The 14800-nt window shown below is 40.9% G+C and overlaps 1 protein-coding gene across 7 annotated transcripts in view; it reads right to left on the bottom strand.

Moving 5' to 3' along the window:
* Positions 1-14800, bottom strand: part of RAP1GAP2 (RAP1 GTPase activating protein 2) — an 882491-nt gene that overhangs the window by 11824 nt on the left and 855867 nt on the right. For all 7 annotated transcript variants that reach the window (XM_056558445.1, XM_056558442.1, XM_056558446.1 and 4 more), the window contains 2 exons: positions 12985-13098; positions 10266-10383 (listed from right to left, as the gene is read on the bottom strand). In XM_056558445.1, coding sequence (XP_056414420.1) covers positions 10266-10383; positions 12985-13098 — 232 coding nt within the window. The remainder of the gene's footprint in view (positions 1-10265; positions 10384-12984; positions 13099-14800) is intronic.

A 14800-nucleotide genomic window follows, 5' to 3' on the forward strand; every position in this document is an offset into this window, starting at 1 on the left:
CTGTACGGGGCCCTGGCAGCCTATGGGAAGGGGGCATGTTGACTACCTCACGAAGCGGCAGCTGACACATCCTCTCAATATAACTCTATGGTAGAGCGGCTCTGCTTTAGCGATGTATTGAGGGGGAGTGTAAGCCGCCACTTCGTGCGGTGGTCAACACACCCCCTTCCCGTAGGCTATCAGGGCCCCGTACAGGAGATCGCAGGGGGCCCCAGCGGTCGGAACCCCCGCAATCCGAAACATATCCCCTATCCTTTGGATAGGGGATACGTTTTTCAGCACAGTACTACCCTTTAAGGCTAACAGGTACAGTGTAAAAATTTCCAAAGATATACATACATACAGGCCCAGATTTATCCATCTGCACGAAACCAAAACTGCCAGGTTTTGCCCATAACATCCAATCAAACTCGACATTTATTTTACCGGAGCTCAATAAGATATGAAAGCTGAGCTGTGATTGGTTGTTGTGGGCAAAACCAGACAGTTTTTGTTTTGGCCAAATGGATCAATCTGGACCATGACAAAGCTGCTACTCGAAGCCGGTGACAGTTAAAAAGCTCATATATGAGCCATATAAGTCCAAGGACTTTCACCACCAGTATGTGAGATGTCTGTCTATAGCCACCCTTGAAGTGTTATGGTATGTTCACCCGCTAGTAAAATGTGTGGAATGTCTGTCCGGAAAACATACCACACATTTGAAAGTTCCGGTGGGAGCTAGGACCGCTCAGGAATGTGCCATTTCATAGACAGCAATGCATTTCCGAGGGACAAATCTATTCTTTCTGAGGATGTCAGAATACAGATTTTTGGAAGTTCCCCCATGTGCACAGTGCAGGAGAATCCCATTGAAATCAATGGAACTTAGCTGCAGCGAAATGTCCATGCATAATATTCCAGTGTGTGAACATTAGACTTGTCATAGAGACATGTTAAAAGTTTTGATCGGTTGGGTCTAGGAGCTTGAACGATTGGTGGAGATCTCTATAGAAAGTCTATTGAGGCACGAAAAGAAGCGCTAAGACAAGCACTTATTCCTGCTTATTCTAGTGATTGTAGGGGGTCTCTACACCAATCAGTACTTTCCATGTCTTTATGACATGCCCATAATTTTTTTTTTTTTTAATGATAGTAAAATATTAACCCCTTAAGGACCAGGCCCATTTTGGCCTTAAGGATCAGACAAATTTTATTTTTGCATTTTCGTTTTTTCCTCCTCGCCTTCAAAAAATCATAACTCTCTTCTATTTCCATCCACAGACCCATATGAGGGCTTGTTTTTTGTGTCACCAATTGTACTTTGTAATTACATCACTTATTTTACCATAAAATGTACTGCACAACCAAACAAATATTATTTATGTGGGAAAATTGAAAAGAAAAACGCAATTTAGCAAATTTTGGAAGGTTTTGTTTTTACGCTGTACATTTTCCGGTAAAAACTACATGTTTTATTTATTCTGTGGGTCAATCATATAAAATGATACCCATGTTATATGCTTTTCTGTAATTGTACCACTTAAAAAATATCTCAAACCATTTTAACAAAATTAGTATGTTTGAAATTGCCCTATTTTGACCACCTATAACTTTCTCATTTTTCCGTATATGGGGCGGTATGAGGGCTAATTTTTTGCACCATGATCTGTAGATTTGACAGTACCACTTTTGCTTAGGTTTTACTTTTTAAAGTAAAAAAGCAGCAATTTTGGCCTTTTTTTATTTTTGTACGTTTACGCCGTTCACCATACGGGATAATTAACAATATATTTTAATAGTTCAGACTTTTACGCATGTGGTGATACCAAATATGTGTATTAATAATTTTTTTTACGCTTTTTTGGGGGTAAAGTGGGAAAAACTGACGTTTTACTTTTTTATTGGGGGAGGAGATTTTTCAAATTTTTTTTACTTTTTTATTTTACATCTTTTTACTTTTTTTTTACACTTTAATAGTCCCCATAGGGGACTATTCATAGCAATCATTTGTTTGCTAATACTGTTCAGTGCTATGTATAGGACATAGCACTGATCAGTATTATCGGTGATCTTCTGCTCTGGTCTGCTCGATCTCAGACCAGAGCAGAAGATCCCGGGAGACGGCCGGAGCCAGGTGAGGGGACCTCCAGCCGCCATGTTGGATGATCAGATCCCCGCGGAAGCGCTGCGGGCGACTTGATCATCCATTCAAAGTACCGCACTGCTGCAGATGCCATGATCGCGGATGTCCGCCATTACCGGTGGGTCCCTGGCTGCTGATAGCAGCCGGGACCTGCTGGGCATGATGCGAGCACCGCTCCGGTGCTCGCCATCATGGCGGCACGTAAATGTACGTCATGGTGCGCTAAGTACCACGTCGCCATGACGTACATTTACGCCCATTGTCGTTAAGGGGTTAAAGAGAACTGCTAACAAGAAAATCACCATAAGGAAAATATAACATGATTATCCATTTATTATGTCGTTATTTATATTTGTAGTCCATATCTTATTTCCCACCTTTGCAAGGGCATAACTACGTAATGCATAATCTCCATAAGAGGAGACCACATTATAAAATCATGTCATAGTTGAAAGACTTTGTTATAGTTTTTGCATTGGGGCCCAGGAGCTTCATGTTCTGCCTCTGTGGGAGGCGTAATGGCATCTTTATAGGCTCTTTTATAAATGTTTATAAACAGATGAAACAGGCAAAATATGAATAACAATTGAGTGGTGTTGGTCAACGTCTTTTTTACCCCATTAATTCATGTGGAGGAAACTGTGTCCCTGCACCAGATTTATTACACGGTGTAGAGCAGGTGATAAATCTGGAGCTGATGACATTTCTTACTTCAGTACACCACTTTGTATGGCGATTCCTATGTGACTTTTTGTGCAACTTTTTTTTCCGTGCGACAAAATGTGCAACTTTTTAAAAATGCTGTCCACAGTCAGTTCTGTAAGCCAAGTCAGGACTGGTGTAGATTTGATGCAATAGGAGGGACCTATGAGTGGAGGGTAAATCCAATATTATTAACATTTGACCGCTAAGCGGTCACTAAGACCCTAAATTTCCCACCCAATTTAAAACTTAACGTTTAATGAGCCGAGATTAAAATAACCTCACACATATTGATCCATGGTGCATTGATTGGCATGACACTGCATGCTATAGAAGTGAATTGAAAAATTAGACTGTGGCTGCAGTCCACAGTCTATAGTGTGAGACAATTAAAAATCTAACACATTGCCCGCCCGCCCGACGTTTCGCCACAGGCTGTGGCTTTATCAAGGGCTAAGAGGCAAATGGCGTGCAAACAAGCCTTGCAGGGGTTTAAATAACCTCCTGTCTCTAACGTCATTAGAACATGTCACTTCCTGTATTAACATGACATCTCATTGGTTACAATCATATGCAGACTCATGATTGACCGCTTCCTGGCCAATGAATTTTAAGACCAGGATGCATCTTGCTATATTCGTTTGATTGACAGCATCCTTGACCAACCAGCTGAGAACAATCAAGCTTCTGAACTCCTCATTGGTGCCGGAAGCTGTATACGTATGTGCGCCATCGGTCCTGCGCTAACTAATAGCTTCCCGAACCTCCGATATGGGCGCATGCGCAGTACGGATGCGCAGAAAAACGTGCGCGAATACTTAGTCATATACAGGCACTGCTGGAAGCTGCGCGACAGACATATGCGCCGGCACTTAGCCGATTTTTGGCATATGATTCACTCATGGCTATTGTGATAGGGCTGTAATACACAATATAACCACTATTGTGAACAACGACTGCGTAGCAAGTGATAGGTTAATTCGAGAACACTAATAAGTTACTATCTGGCAATATAAGACGGCCAACCTAGCAACGTAAGTATAAGATCAGAACAAGGAAATATTAATCGATAGAGGGAGGAGCAATTACTCATCTGTTCTGCATAGATGTAGTCATAATTAATTCATATCATCAACGGAAGTTAATCATAAATATAATTAATAAAGGCTTATAACGGCTCTTCTATATAGTAACAATTGTAATAAGTGATTCCTGTCCTACAAGAAGGCTGCAAAGGTGAAGCCTTCATTCAGTCCATTTGGACTTTGGGATTTTAATCTCCAAATCCAACGGGCTTCTTCTTGAAGCAGTCTGGTGTTAAGATTGCCACGTCTCGGACCTAGTTTACACTGGGTAATGCCACAGAAACGTAATTCAAAGGGAGCATCATTGTGTACAGTCCTCATATGCCTAGCAATTGGCGTATCTTGGTAGGTGTTAATAGTACTCATATGTTTTGAGATACGCCTACGCAATTGTTGAACTGTCTTTCCTACATAGATTTTAGGACAATTGCAAGTGGCTAGGTACACTACCCCCGTCGTTTGACAGGTGATGAAGTCCCTAATTTGATATTTCCGATTATCAATCGGATTAGAGAATTCTTTTGTACGTGGCATAAATTTGCAAAAATTGCACCGTCCACATGGATGTGATCCTTGAATTGAAGATTTCAACCAACTGGATGCAGACTCCTCTGCATAAAAACTCCTAACTATTTGATTTTGAATATTGGGTCCTCTACGATAGGTTATAGAGGGGTGAGTAGAGATCACCTCCCTAAGGTCATTATCCACCTGTAATATAGGCCAATATTTCCTAAGTATATTCATGATTTTTTGATTGTGTTGATCAAAAGTTCCGATACACCTAATGATCTTTTGGCCACTATTGTCTTTAGCCAATTTGTGATCACGTAATAATTCAGATCTTGGAGTAGCCCTGGCTCTGGCGAAGGCCTTGTGAAGGACTTTCTTAGGGTAACCTCTATTGGTGAAGCGTCTATACAGGAGATCACATTCTTCTTGAAATTTAAGAGGGTCAGAGCAATTCCTTTTGGCTCGTAGATATTGACTGATAGGGATGCCTTTCTTCAATGGTACGGGATGATAACTCTTCCAATTGAGAAAACTATTGGTTGACGTAGGTTTACGATATATAGAAGTGTGAATGTGACCAAGTGAATCAATAGTGATAGTGAGGTCAAGAAAATGAAGAAATTTATCATGAATTTCAGAAGTAAAGTGCATATTAATATGATTAGTGTTAAGTGCTTGAACGAAGGATTGAAATAGTTGTGTGGTGCTGTCCCAAAAAATCAATATATCATCTATATAACGACCCCAAAATAAAATGTGAGAGTTAAATTCTTGAAAAGTGTCAGAGAAAACGTGAGTGTCTTCCCACCACCCTAAGAATAAATTAGAATAATTCGGTGCACAAGGAGTGCCCATAGCAGTGCCCTTCAACTGAAAATAAAAGTGCCTATCAAAAAGGAAAAAATTGTGAGTAAGTAGAAAACGTAATAAGGTCAAAACAAATTTGTTGTGTGCTGTGTACTGAAGACCTTTAGTAGTTAGGAAATGTTGTACAGCATGAAGTCCCTGTTCATGTTGGATGTTTGTATAGAGAGATTCCACATCCAAACTAGCTATAAGGGTACCTGGAGGGAATGTGATCTCCTGTAATTTCTTCACAGTGTCCTTGGTATCCTTAATAAAGGACGGAAGAGAGGAAACAAAAGGGGCCAAGAACTGATCTACATAGTGACTGATATTTTGTGTAATATTGTCACACCCTGAAACAATAGGTCTGCCAGGGATAGGGGAACTCCGTTTGTGCACCTTAGGAAGGGCGTAGAAAGTGGCTATTGTTGGCGATGGATTAAAGAGATATTTAAATTCTTCTTCTGTTATCAATTGGTCTATTCTTGCCTCTTGTAAAATTGTACGTAAATTCTGGTTAAACTCCTGAAGTGGGTTGTGGTCAAGTTTACAATAAGTATCTTTATCATTCAACAGTCTCATCACCATAGCCTTATAGTAACTTTTATCCATCAGGACGATGTTTCCTCCTTTATCAGAAGGTTTGCAAACAATCTCATTATTATGTTGTATTTCATCAAGTGCTCGGATTTCTTCCGTAGATAAGTTAGATGGAATATGGGGAGTCCTTGACCTTAGGGAACTGATCTCGTGTGTAACCATCTTAACAAAAGTATCGATATTAGAGTATTGTGACAAGGATGGTGTAAAGCTTGACTTAGGTTTAAGATTAGAGAAGGGAGCTTCAACTGAGACAATTCCTGTCTCACTTTCTTCTTCTAGCTGTTCTAGCATAGTAACAACTTGCTGATCTTGTTGTCTGTTCACAGCAGGATTGGTAGCAAGGTTTTTGTGAAATTTGTGTAGGGCAAGCTTCCTGCCAAATAGATTTATATCTTTAGTCCAAGTAAAAATATTACAAGGTGGTGTAGGGGTGAATGATAACCCCTTTTGTAATACGGACAGATGGTGTTCATTCAGAACTAGGGATGACAGGTTACAAATTTGCAATTGGTCACTGGTAGCATCAGTTATTGTCTGGGAATTGGATTGTATCCCCACAATCCAATTCCCAGACAATAACTGATGCTACCAGTGACCAATTGCAAATTTGTAACCTGTCATCCCTAGTTCTGAATGAACACCATCTGTCCGTATTACAAAAGGGGTTATCATTCACCCCTACACCACCTTGTAATATTTTTACTTGGACTAAAGATATAAATCTATTTGGCAGGAAGCTTGCCCTACACAAATTTCACAAAAACCTTGCTACCAATCCTGCTGTGAACAGACAACAAGATCAGCAAGTTGTTACTATGCTAGAACAGCTAGAAGAAGAAAGTGAGACAGGAATTGTCTCAGTTGAAGCTCCCTTCTCTAATCTTAAACCTAAGTCAAGCTTTACACCATCCTTGTCACAATACTCTAATATCGATACTTTTGTTAAGATGGTTACACACGAGATCAGTTCCCTAAGGTCAAGGACTCCCCATATTCCATCTAACTTATCTACGGAAGAAATCCGAGCACTTGATGAAATACAACATAATAATGAGATTGTTTGCAAACCTTCTGATAAAGGAGGAAACATCGTCCTGATGGATAAAAGTTACTATAAGGCTATGGTGATGAGACTGTTGAATGATAAAGATACTTATTGTAAACTTGACCATAACCCACTTCAGGAGTTTAACCAGAATTTACGTACAATTTTACAAGAGGCAAGAATAGACCAATTGATAACAGAAGAAGAATTTAAATATCTCTTTAATCCATCGCCAACAATAGCCACTTTCTACGCCCTTCCTAAGGTGCACAAACGGAGTTCCCCTATCCCTGGCAGACCTATTGTTTCAGGGTGTGACAATATTACACAAAATATCAGTCACTATGTAGATCAGTTCTTGGCCCCTTTTGTTTCCTCTCTTCCGTCCTTTATTAAGGATACCAAGGACACTGTGAAGAAATTACAGGAGATCACATTCCCTCCAGGTACCCTTATAGCTAGTTTGGATGTGGAATCTCTCTATACAAACATCCAACATGAACAGGGACTTCATGCTGTACAACATTTCCTAACTACTAAAGGTCTTCAGTACACAGCACACAACAAATTTGTTTTGACCTTATTACGTTTTCTACTTACTCACAATTTTTTCCTTTTTGATAGGCACTTTTATTTTCAGTTGAAGGGCACTGCTATGGGCACTCCTTGTGCACCGAATTATTCTAATTTATTCTTAGGGTGGTGGGAAGACACTCACGTTTTCTCTGACACTTTTCAAGAATTTAACTCTCACATTTTATTTTGGGGTCGTTATATAGATGATATATTGATTTTTTTGGGACAGCACCACACAACTATTTCAATCCTTCGTTCAAGCACTTAACACTAATCATATTAATATGCACTTTACTTCTGAAATTCATGATAAATTTCTTCATTTTCTTGACCTCACTATCACTATTGATTCACTTGGTCACATTCACACTTCTATATATCGTAAACCTACGTCAACCAATAGTTTTCTCAATTGGAAGAGTTATCATCCCGTACCATTGAAGAAAGGCATCCCTATCAGTCAATATCTACGAGCCAAAAGGAATTGCTCTGACCCTCTTAAATTTCAAGAAGAATGTGATCTCCTGTATAGACGCTTCACCAATAGAGGTTACCCTAAGAAAGTCCTTCACAAGGCCTTCGCCAGAGCCAGGGCTACTCCAAGATCTGAATTATTACGTGATCACAAATTGGCTAAAGACAATAGTGGCCAAAAGATCATTAGGTGTATCGGAACTTTTGATCAACACAATCAAAAAATCATGAATATACTTAGGAAATATTGGCCTATATTACAGGTGGATAATGACCTTAGGGAGGTGATCTCTACTCACCCCTCTATAACCTATCGTAGAGGACCCAATATTCAAAATCAAATAGTTAGGAGTTTTTATGCAGAGGAGTCTGCATCCAGTTGGTTGAAATCTTCAATTCAAGGATCACATCCATGTGGACGGTGCAATTTTTGCAAATTTATGCCACGTACAAAAGAATTCTCTAATCCGATTGATAATCGGAAATATCAAATTAGGGACTTCATCACCTGTCAAACGACGGGGGTAGTGTACCTAGCCACTTGCAATTGTCCTAAAATCTATGTAGGAAAGACAGTTCAACAATTGCGTAGGCGTATCTCAAAACATATGAGTACTATTAACACCTACCAAGATACGCCAATTGCTAGGCATATGAGGACTGTACACAATGATGCTCCCTTTGAATTACGTTTCTGTGGCATTACCCAGTGTAAACTAGGTCCGAGACGTGGCAATCTTAACACCAGACTGCTTCAAGAAGAAGCCCGTTGGATTTGGAGATTAAAATCCCAAAGTCCAAATGGACTGAATGAAGGCTTCACCTTTGCAGCCTTCTTGTAGGACAGGAATCACTTATTACAATTGTTACTATATAGAAGAGCCGTTATAAGCCTTTATTAATTATATTTATGATTAACTTCCGTTGATGATATGAATTAATTATGACTACATCTATGCAGAACAGATGAGTAATTGCTCCTCCCTCTATCGATTAATATTTCCTTGTTCTGATCTTATACTTACGTTGCTAGGTTGGCCGTCTTATATTGCCAGATAGTAACTTATTAGTGTTCTCGAATTAACCTATCACTTGCTACGCAGTCGTTGTTCACAATAGTGGTTATATTGTGTATTACAGCCCTATCACAATAGCCATGAGTGAATCATATGCCAAAAATCGGCTAAGTGCCGGCGCATATGTCTGTCGCGCAGCTTCCAGCAGTGCCTGTATATGACTAAGTATTCGCGCACGTTTTTCTGCGCATCCGTACTGCGCATGCGCCCATATCGGAGGTTCGGGAAGCTATTAGTTAGCGCAGGACCGATGGCGCACATACGTATACAGCTTCCGGCACCAATGAGGAGTTCAGAAGCTTGATTGTTCTCAGCTGGTTGGTCAAGGATGCTGTCAATCAAACGAATATAGCAAGATGCATCCTGGTCTTAAAATTCATTGGCCAGGAAGCGGTCAATCATGAGTCTGCATATGATTGTAACCAATGAGATGTCATGTTAATACAGGAAGTGACATGTTCTAATGACGTTAGAGACAGGAGGTTATTTAAACCCCTGCAAGGCTTGTTTGCACGCCATTTGCCTCTTAGCCCTTGATAAAGCCACAGCCTGTGGCGAAACGTCGGGCGGGCGGGCAATGTGTTAGATTTTTAATTGTCTCACACTATAGACTGTGGACTGCAGCCACAGTCTAATTTTTCAATTCACTTCTATAGCATGCAGTGTCATGCCAATCAATGCACCATGGATCAATATGTGTGAGGTTATTTTAATCTCGGCTCATTAAACGTTAAGTTTTAAATTGGGTGGGAAATTTAGGGTCTTAGTGACCGCTTAGTGGTGTAGATTTGCACCTAAGTTAGCACAGTTGCGACAAAAGATGCGACAAACTGAAAAGTCGCATATGATGAATTCCTTACCACTGCATGATATCAACTGAAATCATGACTTGGTATGTTTCTTTTGAAAAACCTTCTAAAGCAAAAACCGCAATGAAAAGTCTCAAAACAGCATCTGAGACAAACTGTGAGACAAATGTACAACACAAAACCAGGGTAAACCAGTGATAGATTCCCATGACCGTTAAGAAGATTTTGTTCTTATCCAAACTTTAGGAACTCTCTCTACCAAAACACTGTCTTCCCACAATCATACAATAGAATGTTAGTAATGCTGTTCACACAAAGGATTTTCTTTTTTGTAATATTGGATTTATTGAACTATTTTGATCTCCTCACATTGCATTCACCACTGCTTTAGGACATGTTTGACATACGCACCACACTTTCGTATTCCTCCATGGCCTCGCTCTCTCCAGCTGTGCTGCTGAAACTGCTTGTGCTGGATGAAGAGCGAGAGATGTTGGATCTCCCGTTCTCTTTCAGCTTAATGTACGGTCTGAAAAACAAAAAAGTAAAACAGACTAAATATTTTTATGGTGTTCAAAAAGTAATCTATTAAAATATATACAGGGGATCAATTGATGAATGTGATGTTGTTAGATTTAGAAAACCCATCTTCAGGGTACGTTCACACGCGCAGATTTCCGCAGCGTATTAAGCTGCAGATCCGCTGGTGAAGGCCCGCTCTATGCTGGCTTTACATGTGCCTGCTGGTAGCGGTAATACGCTGCTACCAGCAGACACAGTGCAGCGGTGTGCGTGGCGTACTTGCACATCGCGGCCGCTCTACCTGCTCTGAGCTAGGCAGAGAGCTTCCGCAATGAGTATACTGCGACTCGCACATCACAGTGTGCCTGCTGGTAGCGGCGTTTTGCCGCTATGAGCAGGCACTTGTAAAGCCAGCATAGAGGGGGCCTTCACCAGCGGATTTACAGCGTAAAATACGCTGTAAATCCGCGCGTGTGAACGCACCCTCAGATGTCATATGGTGGAATTCTGAGTTAGGGTAGGGTCACAAGGTACGGATCCGCAGAGTATTTTACGCTGCGCTGATGATGGATCCTACAGTGTGCATCCAGCTGTGCCTGCTCATAGCGGCAATCCGCCTCTATGAGCAGACACACAGCAATCTGCAAGACACTGTGAGCGTGTGCAGTATACTCACACATATTGTATCTGCTCTCAGCCTAGCTCATGGAGCAGGGGGAGTGGCCACCATGTGTGCGAGTATACTGCGCATGCATGTAGCGACTTGCAGATCGCTGTGTGTCTGCTTGTAACAGCGGATTGCCGCTATGAACAGACACAGCTGGAGGCACACTTTAGGGTCCATCCATTTCATGTGACCGTACCCTTAAAGGGTTGCTCCCAACTGCCCCTTTACCAAGCTTTGCTGTTGCAGGCTCAGTGCAGCTTCCTGGTTTGGCTCTGAGATGAATGGGTGCACACACACACACACACACAAATACATATACACAAACACACACTCAATCACATAAACACAAACTGTCATGTACACTCACATATACACATACACAATCGCATACATACATAAACATACACATACATAAAGGAAAGAGACTCAGATGTATGCAGGGCTGTCCTGGAGAGCCCCCCCACCAAGGAGCCAGAAAGCTGTCACTAGTAATATAAACACACAGATAAGATGGCCGGCCAGGTCTTCTGCAATATCCCATCCTGCAGACACTTTCCTGCTATGTGCAGACAAAGTGATGTCACCAACAGCTCGACCACTGCTCTAGATTACCACAATCTCAAAAAACAGTGTTTTTATTGCACAAACTTGGGGTGACAACGCGTTATTAGGGGACCTGCTTCCCTCTTCCTCAGGTCAACCTACTGGTGCCAGAAAGGCAAACAGATTTGTAACTTACTTCTAGGAAATTTGTTTAATCCTTCCAGTACTTCAGCTGCTGTATGCTCCAGAGGAAGTTCTTTTCTTTTAGAATTTCTTTTCTGTCTGACCACAGTGCTCTATTCTGACACCTCTGTCCATTTCAGGAACTGCCCAGAGCAGAATAAATTTGCTATGGTGATTTGCTCCTGCTCCGGACAGTTCCTGACATGGACAGAGGTGTCAGCAGAGAGCACTGTAGTCAGACAGAAAAAAACATTCAAAAAGAAAAGAACTTCCTCTGTAGTATACAGCAGCTGATAAGTACTGGAAGGATTGAAACATTTTTATAGAAGTAATTTACAAATCTGCTTAACTTTCTGGCACCAGATGATTTAATTTTTTTTTTCCACCAGAGTACCCCTTTAAAGCCATTCCTGCACGGCACACTGGCCGCTACTTACCTTACACAGCTCATACTGTGGGCGGCTGGGATCTCCAGCATAGCAGGAGAAATGCTGAATCGGTCTTGTTTCAATATACAATATAAAATACTACAGTGAGCTAATCCCTGTAGCAAGTGATAACTTATAGTATAGTAGTTAATATCATAACTCAATGCTTAGCAAAAATCAATGTGTCTTAACAGCAAAATATAGATTTTCTTTTGAGACCACCAGAGGGAACATTATTTACATGGTACACATTTGGCTCTTGCTCGTAGACAAGTACAAACTGTATAATAATATTGTCAATATGATTTCCAATGACAAAGTGTTCCTAGATAGTTTTGTTTCTAACATCTGCATGATCAGCTACATGGAGGAACATGTCAGAAGTTTTGATCAGTCAGGATCTCAGTGCTGAGAAGAGTGGGGGTAAGCATGTGGCTGCACACTTTACTCCCTGGCTCCTAGTGATCTTTGTCTCACTGCTTCATTATAAGTCTATGGGGCAGCGTGACAAATATTTCTGAGAACCGGGGAGTCAAGTGCGTTTATCATTGCTCGTTCTCCTGATCGGTGGGGGTCTCAGCACTGAGACAACGACCAATCAAAACTTTTGACATGTCTCGTTAATATGTCAAACAATCTTTTTAAGTGACAGATACACTTTAAACTGGTTCATGTAGTGCCAGAACTTTTCTGTAACTTCTAATACATTACACAATTTATCATTATTTCCCATATAACACATAATAATGATCACATGTTCATTACCATGCATGGCATTATTATTTACCTTTCTTTGTTGGGACATATCTCCGGGGAACTGGGATTTGATGAGGTTTCGGATTTGACATCCTGTGATGAATGGCCACAATCTGGAGTCCTTGGTGCAGCAGACATGCTATCACTGTCAATAAGAAATATATGTTTACTATATGTACCTTTAGCGCAGAAATGATCAGTCTTCACACCAAACGTTTTCATGAAAAATCATTGACAATATAGAAATCATAAACTTTAGATAACTAAGTGTTTTCATGGTATAATATATTCATAAAATCCTGTAGTAGGGAGTAAAAAGTAAAAATATTGGGGAATAAATAAAAAGTGTGAATCTGTTATTATGCAAAGTAGATGGTTTCCTCACGGAGGAATAAAAATTGTTCCTGTATCATGTAATTAGATTTGTGTATTAACGGAACCTGAACTGGAGCTGGAATTGAGTGGTGCACAGCAAATGCATTTTGGTGCCAAATTGTACTCAAAGGGGTATTCTGGCCAAGTACATCTTATCCCCTATCCAAAGCATAGGGGATAAGATGTCCGATCTCGGGGGGCCCGCCGCTGGGACCCTCCTGTGATCTCCGTGCAGCACCCGCATATGCTGGGCTGTTACTCCAGTCTTGGAAACCTCTGTGTTTCTGGGACTGGAGATGTGACGACACTGCACGACCCATCCATTCATGTCTACAGAGGTTTCCGAAACTGGAACAGCAGCCCAGCATAGTGCTGCACGGAGATCGCTGGAGGGTCCCAGCGACAGGCCACCCGAGATCAGACATCTTATCCCTATAAGATGTCTTCAGCTGGAATACCCCTTTAAAGGGGTTTTACTATTTGGTTGACTATCTACACTTTTCCCTGAATATTTAGATGAGCATGAAAAAGAAATGAGTGAGGAATCAAGGCTCCTGAAACCCTCAAAAACTAAACAGCCTAGGAATCAGGGGGCCTGAGGCTAAAATATTATATAAAAACCACAGGTCCTCCTTATAAAGGACTGAAGTCTCTTTTATACATGTCCTCCATTTATGATCCATCCCTGGCCTTGGCCTAAAAAACTGCATCATAAAACATGAGGGAATACATCCTTTTTGAAAATAGTCAATAAGCTCTTTGATAAACACACTAATACAGTCTGCATATGTGTTCTCACATACAAGTTTGTCATGCAGTTTGGTGAAGCCAAAATCAGAATCAGATCATAATGAAGGACATGTATGTGTAGGAAAGAGTGTTTGGCCGATTATTATGAGGGGAAGTCACTTTTTTATGTTTGACTTTGCCAGTCTGCGTCAACGCCCCTACAGAAATTTGCTTTTTTTTCTTTAAAAGTGAAGTCTCATGTTTGATGTTACAAAAAATGTATCCCCAATCCACAGGATAAGGGACAAGTATTAGATCGTAGGTGGTCAAATTGCTGGGGACCCCACGTTCATCTGTACGGAGCCCACGACCCCCGCACAAAGGGGGGGTTGCCACACCCCCTCCATATATCTATAGGAGAGCCAAAGATTGCCAAATGGCTCTCCCATAGAGATATATGGAGGGGGTGTGGCGGCCCCCTCTTTGAGCAGGGGTCGTGACAAGCTGCTCTGGGGGAGAACCGGGGCTCTGTCCAGATGATCACGGGAGTGGGAGAATAAATGGGAAAAACAAGTGGTTGTATTAATTATTTGACTGTTATAATTACATTTGTATAATTAAATTAAAAATATTAATAAAAAATAAATCATAAATATGACACATCCTCCTGAACCATAAAAACCATGGTCACTATGCTAGACAAAATAAAGAAGTATAGATCATGGTGCAGAAATGGTTCACGA

The sequence above is a fragment of the Hyla sarda genome, chromosome 2 (genome assembly GCF_029499605.1).
Source record: "Hyla sarda isolate aHylSar1 chromosome 2, aHylSar1.hap1, whole genome shotgun sequence".
Lineage (NCBI taxonomy): Eukaryota > Metazoa > Chordata > Amphibia > Anura > Hylidae > Hyla > Hyla sarda.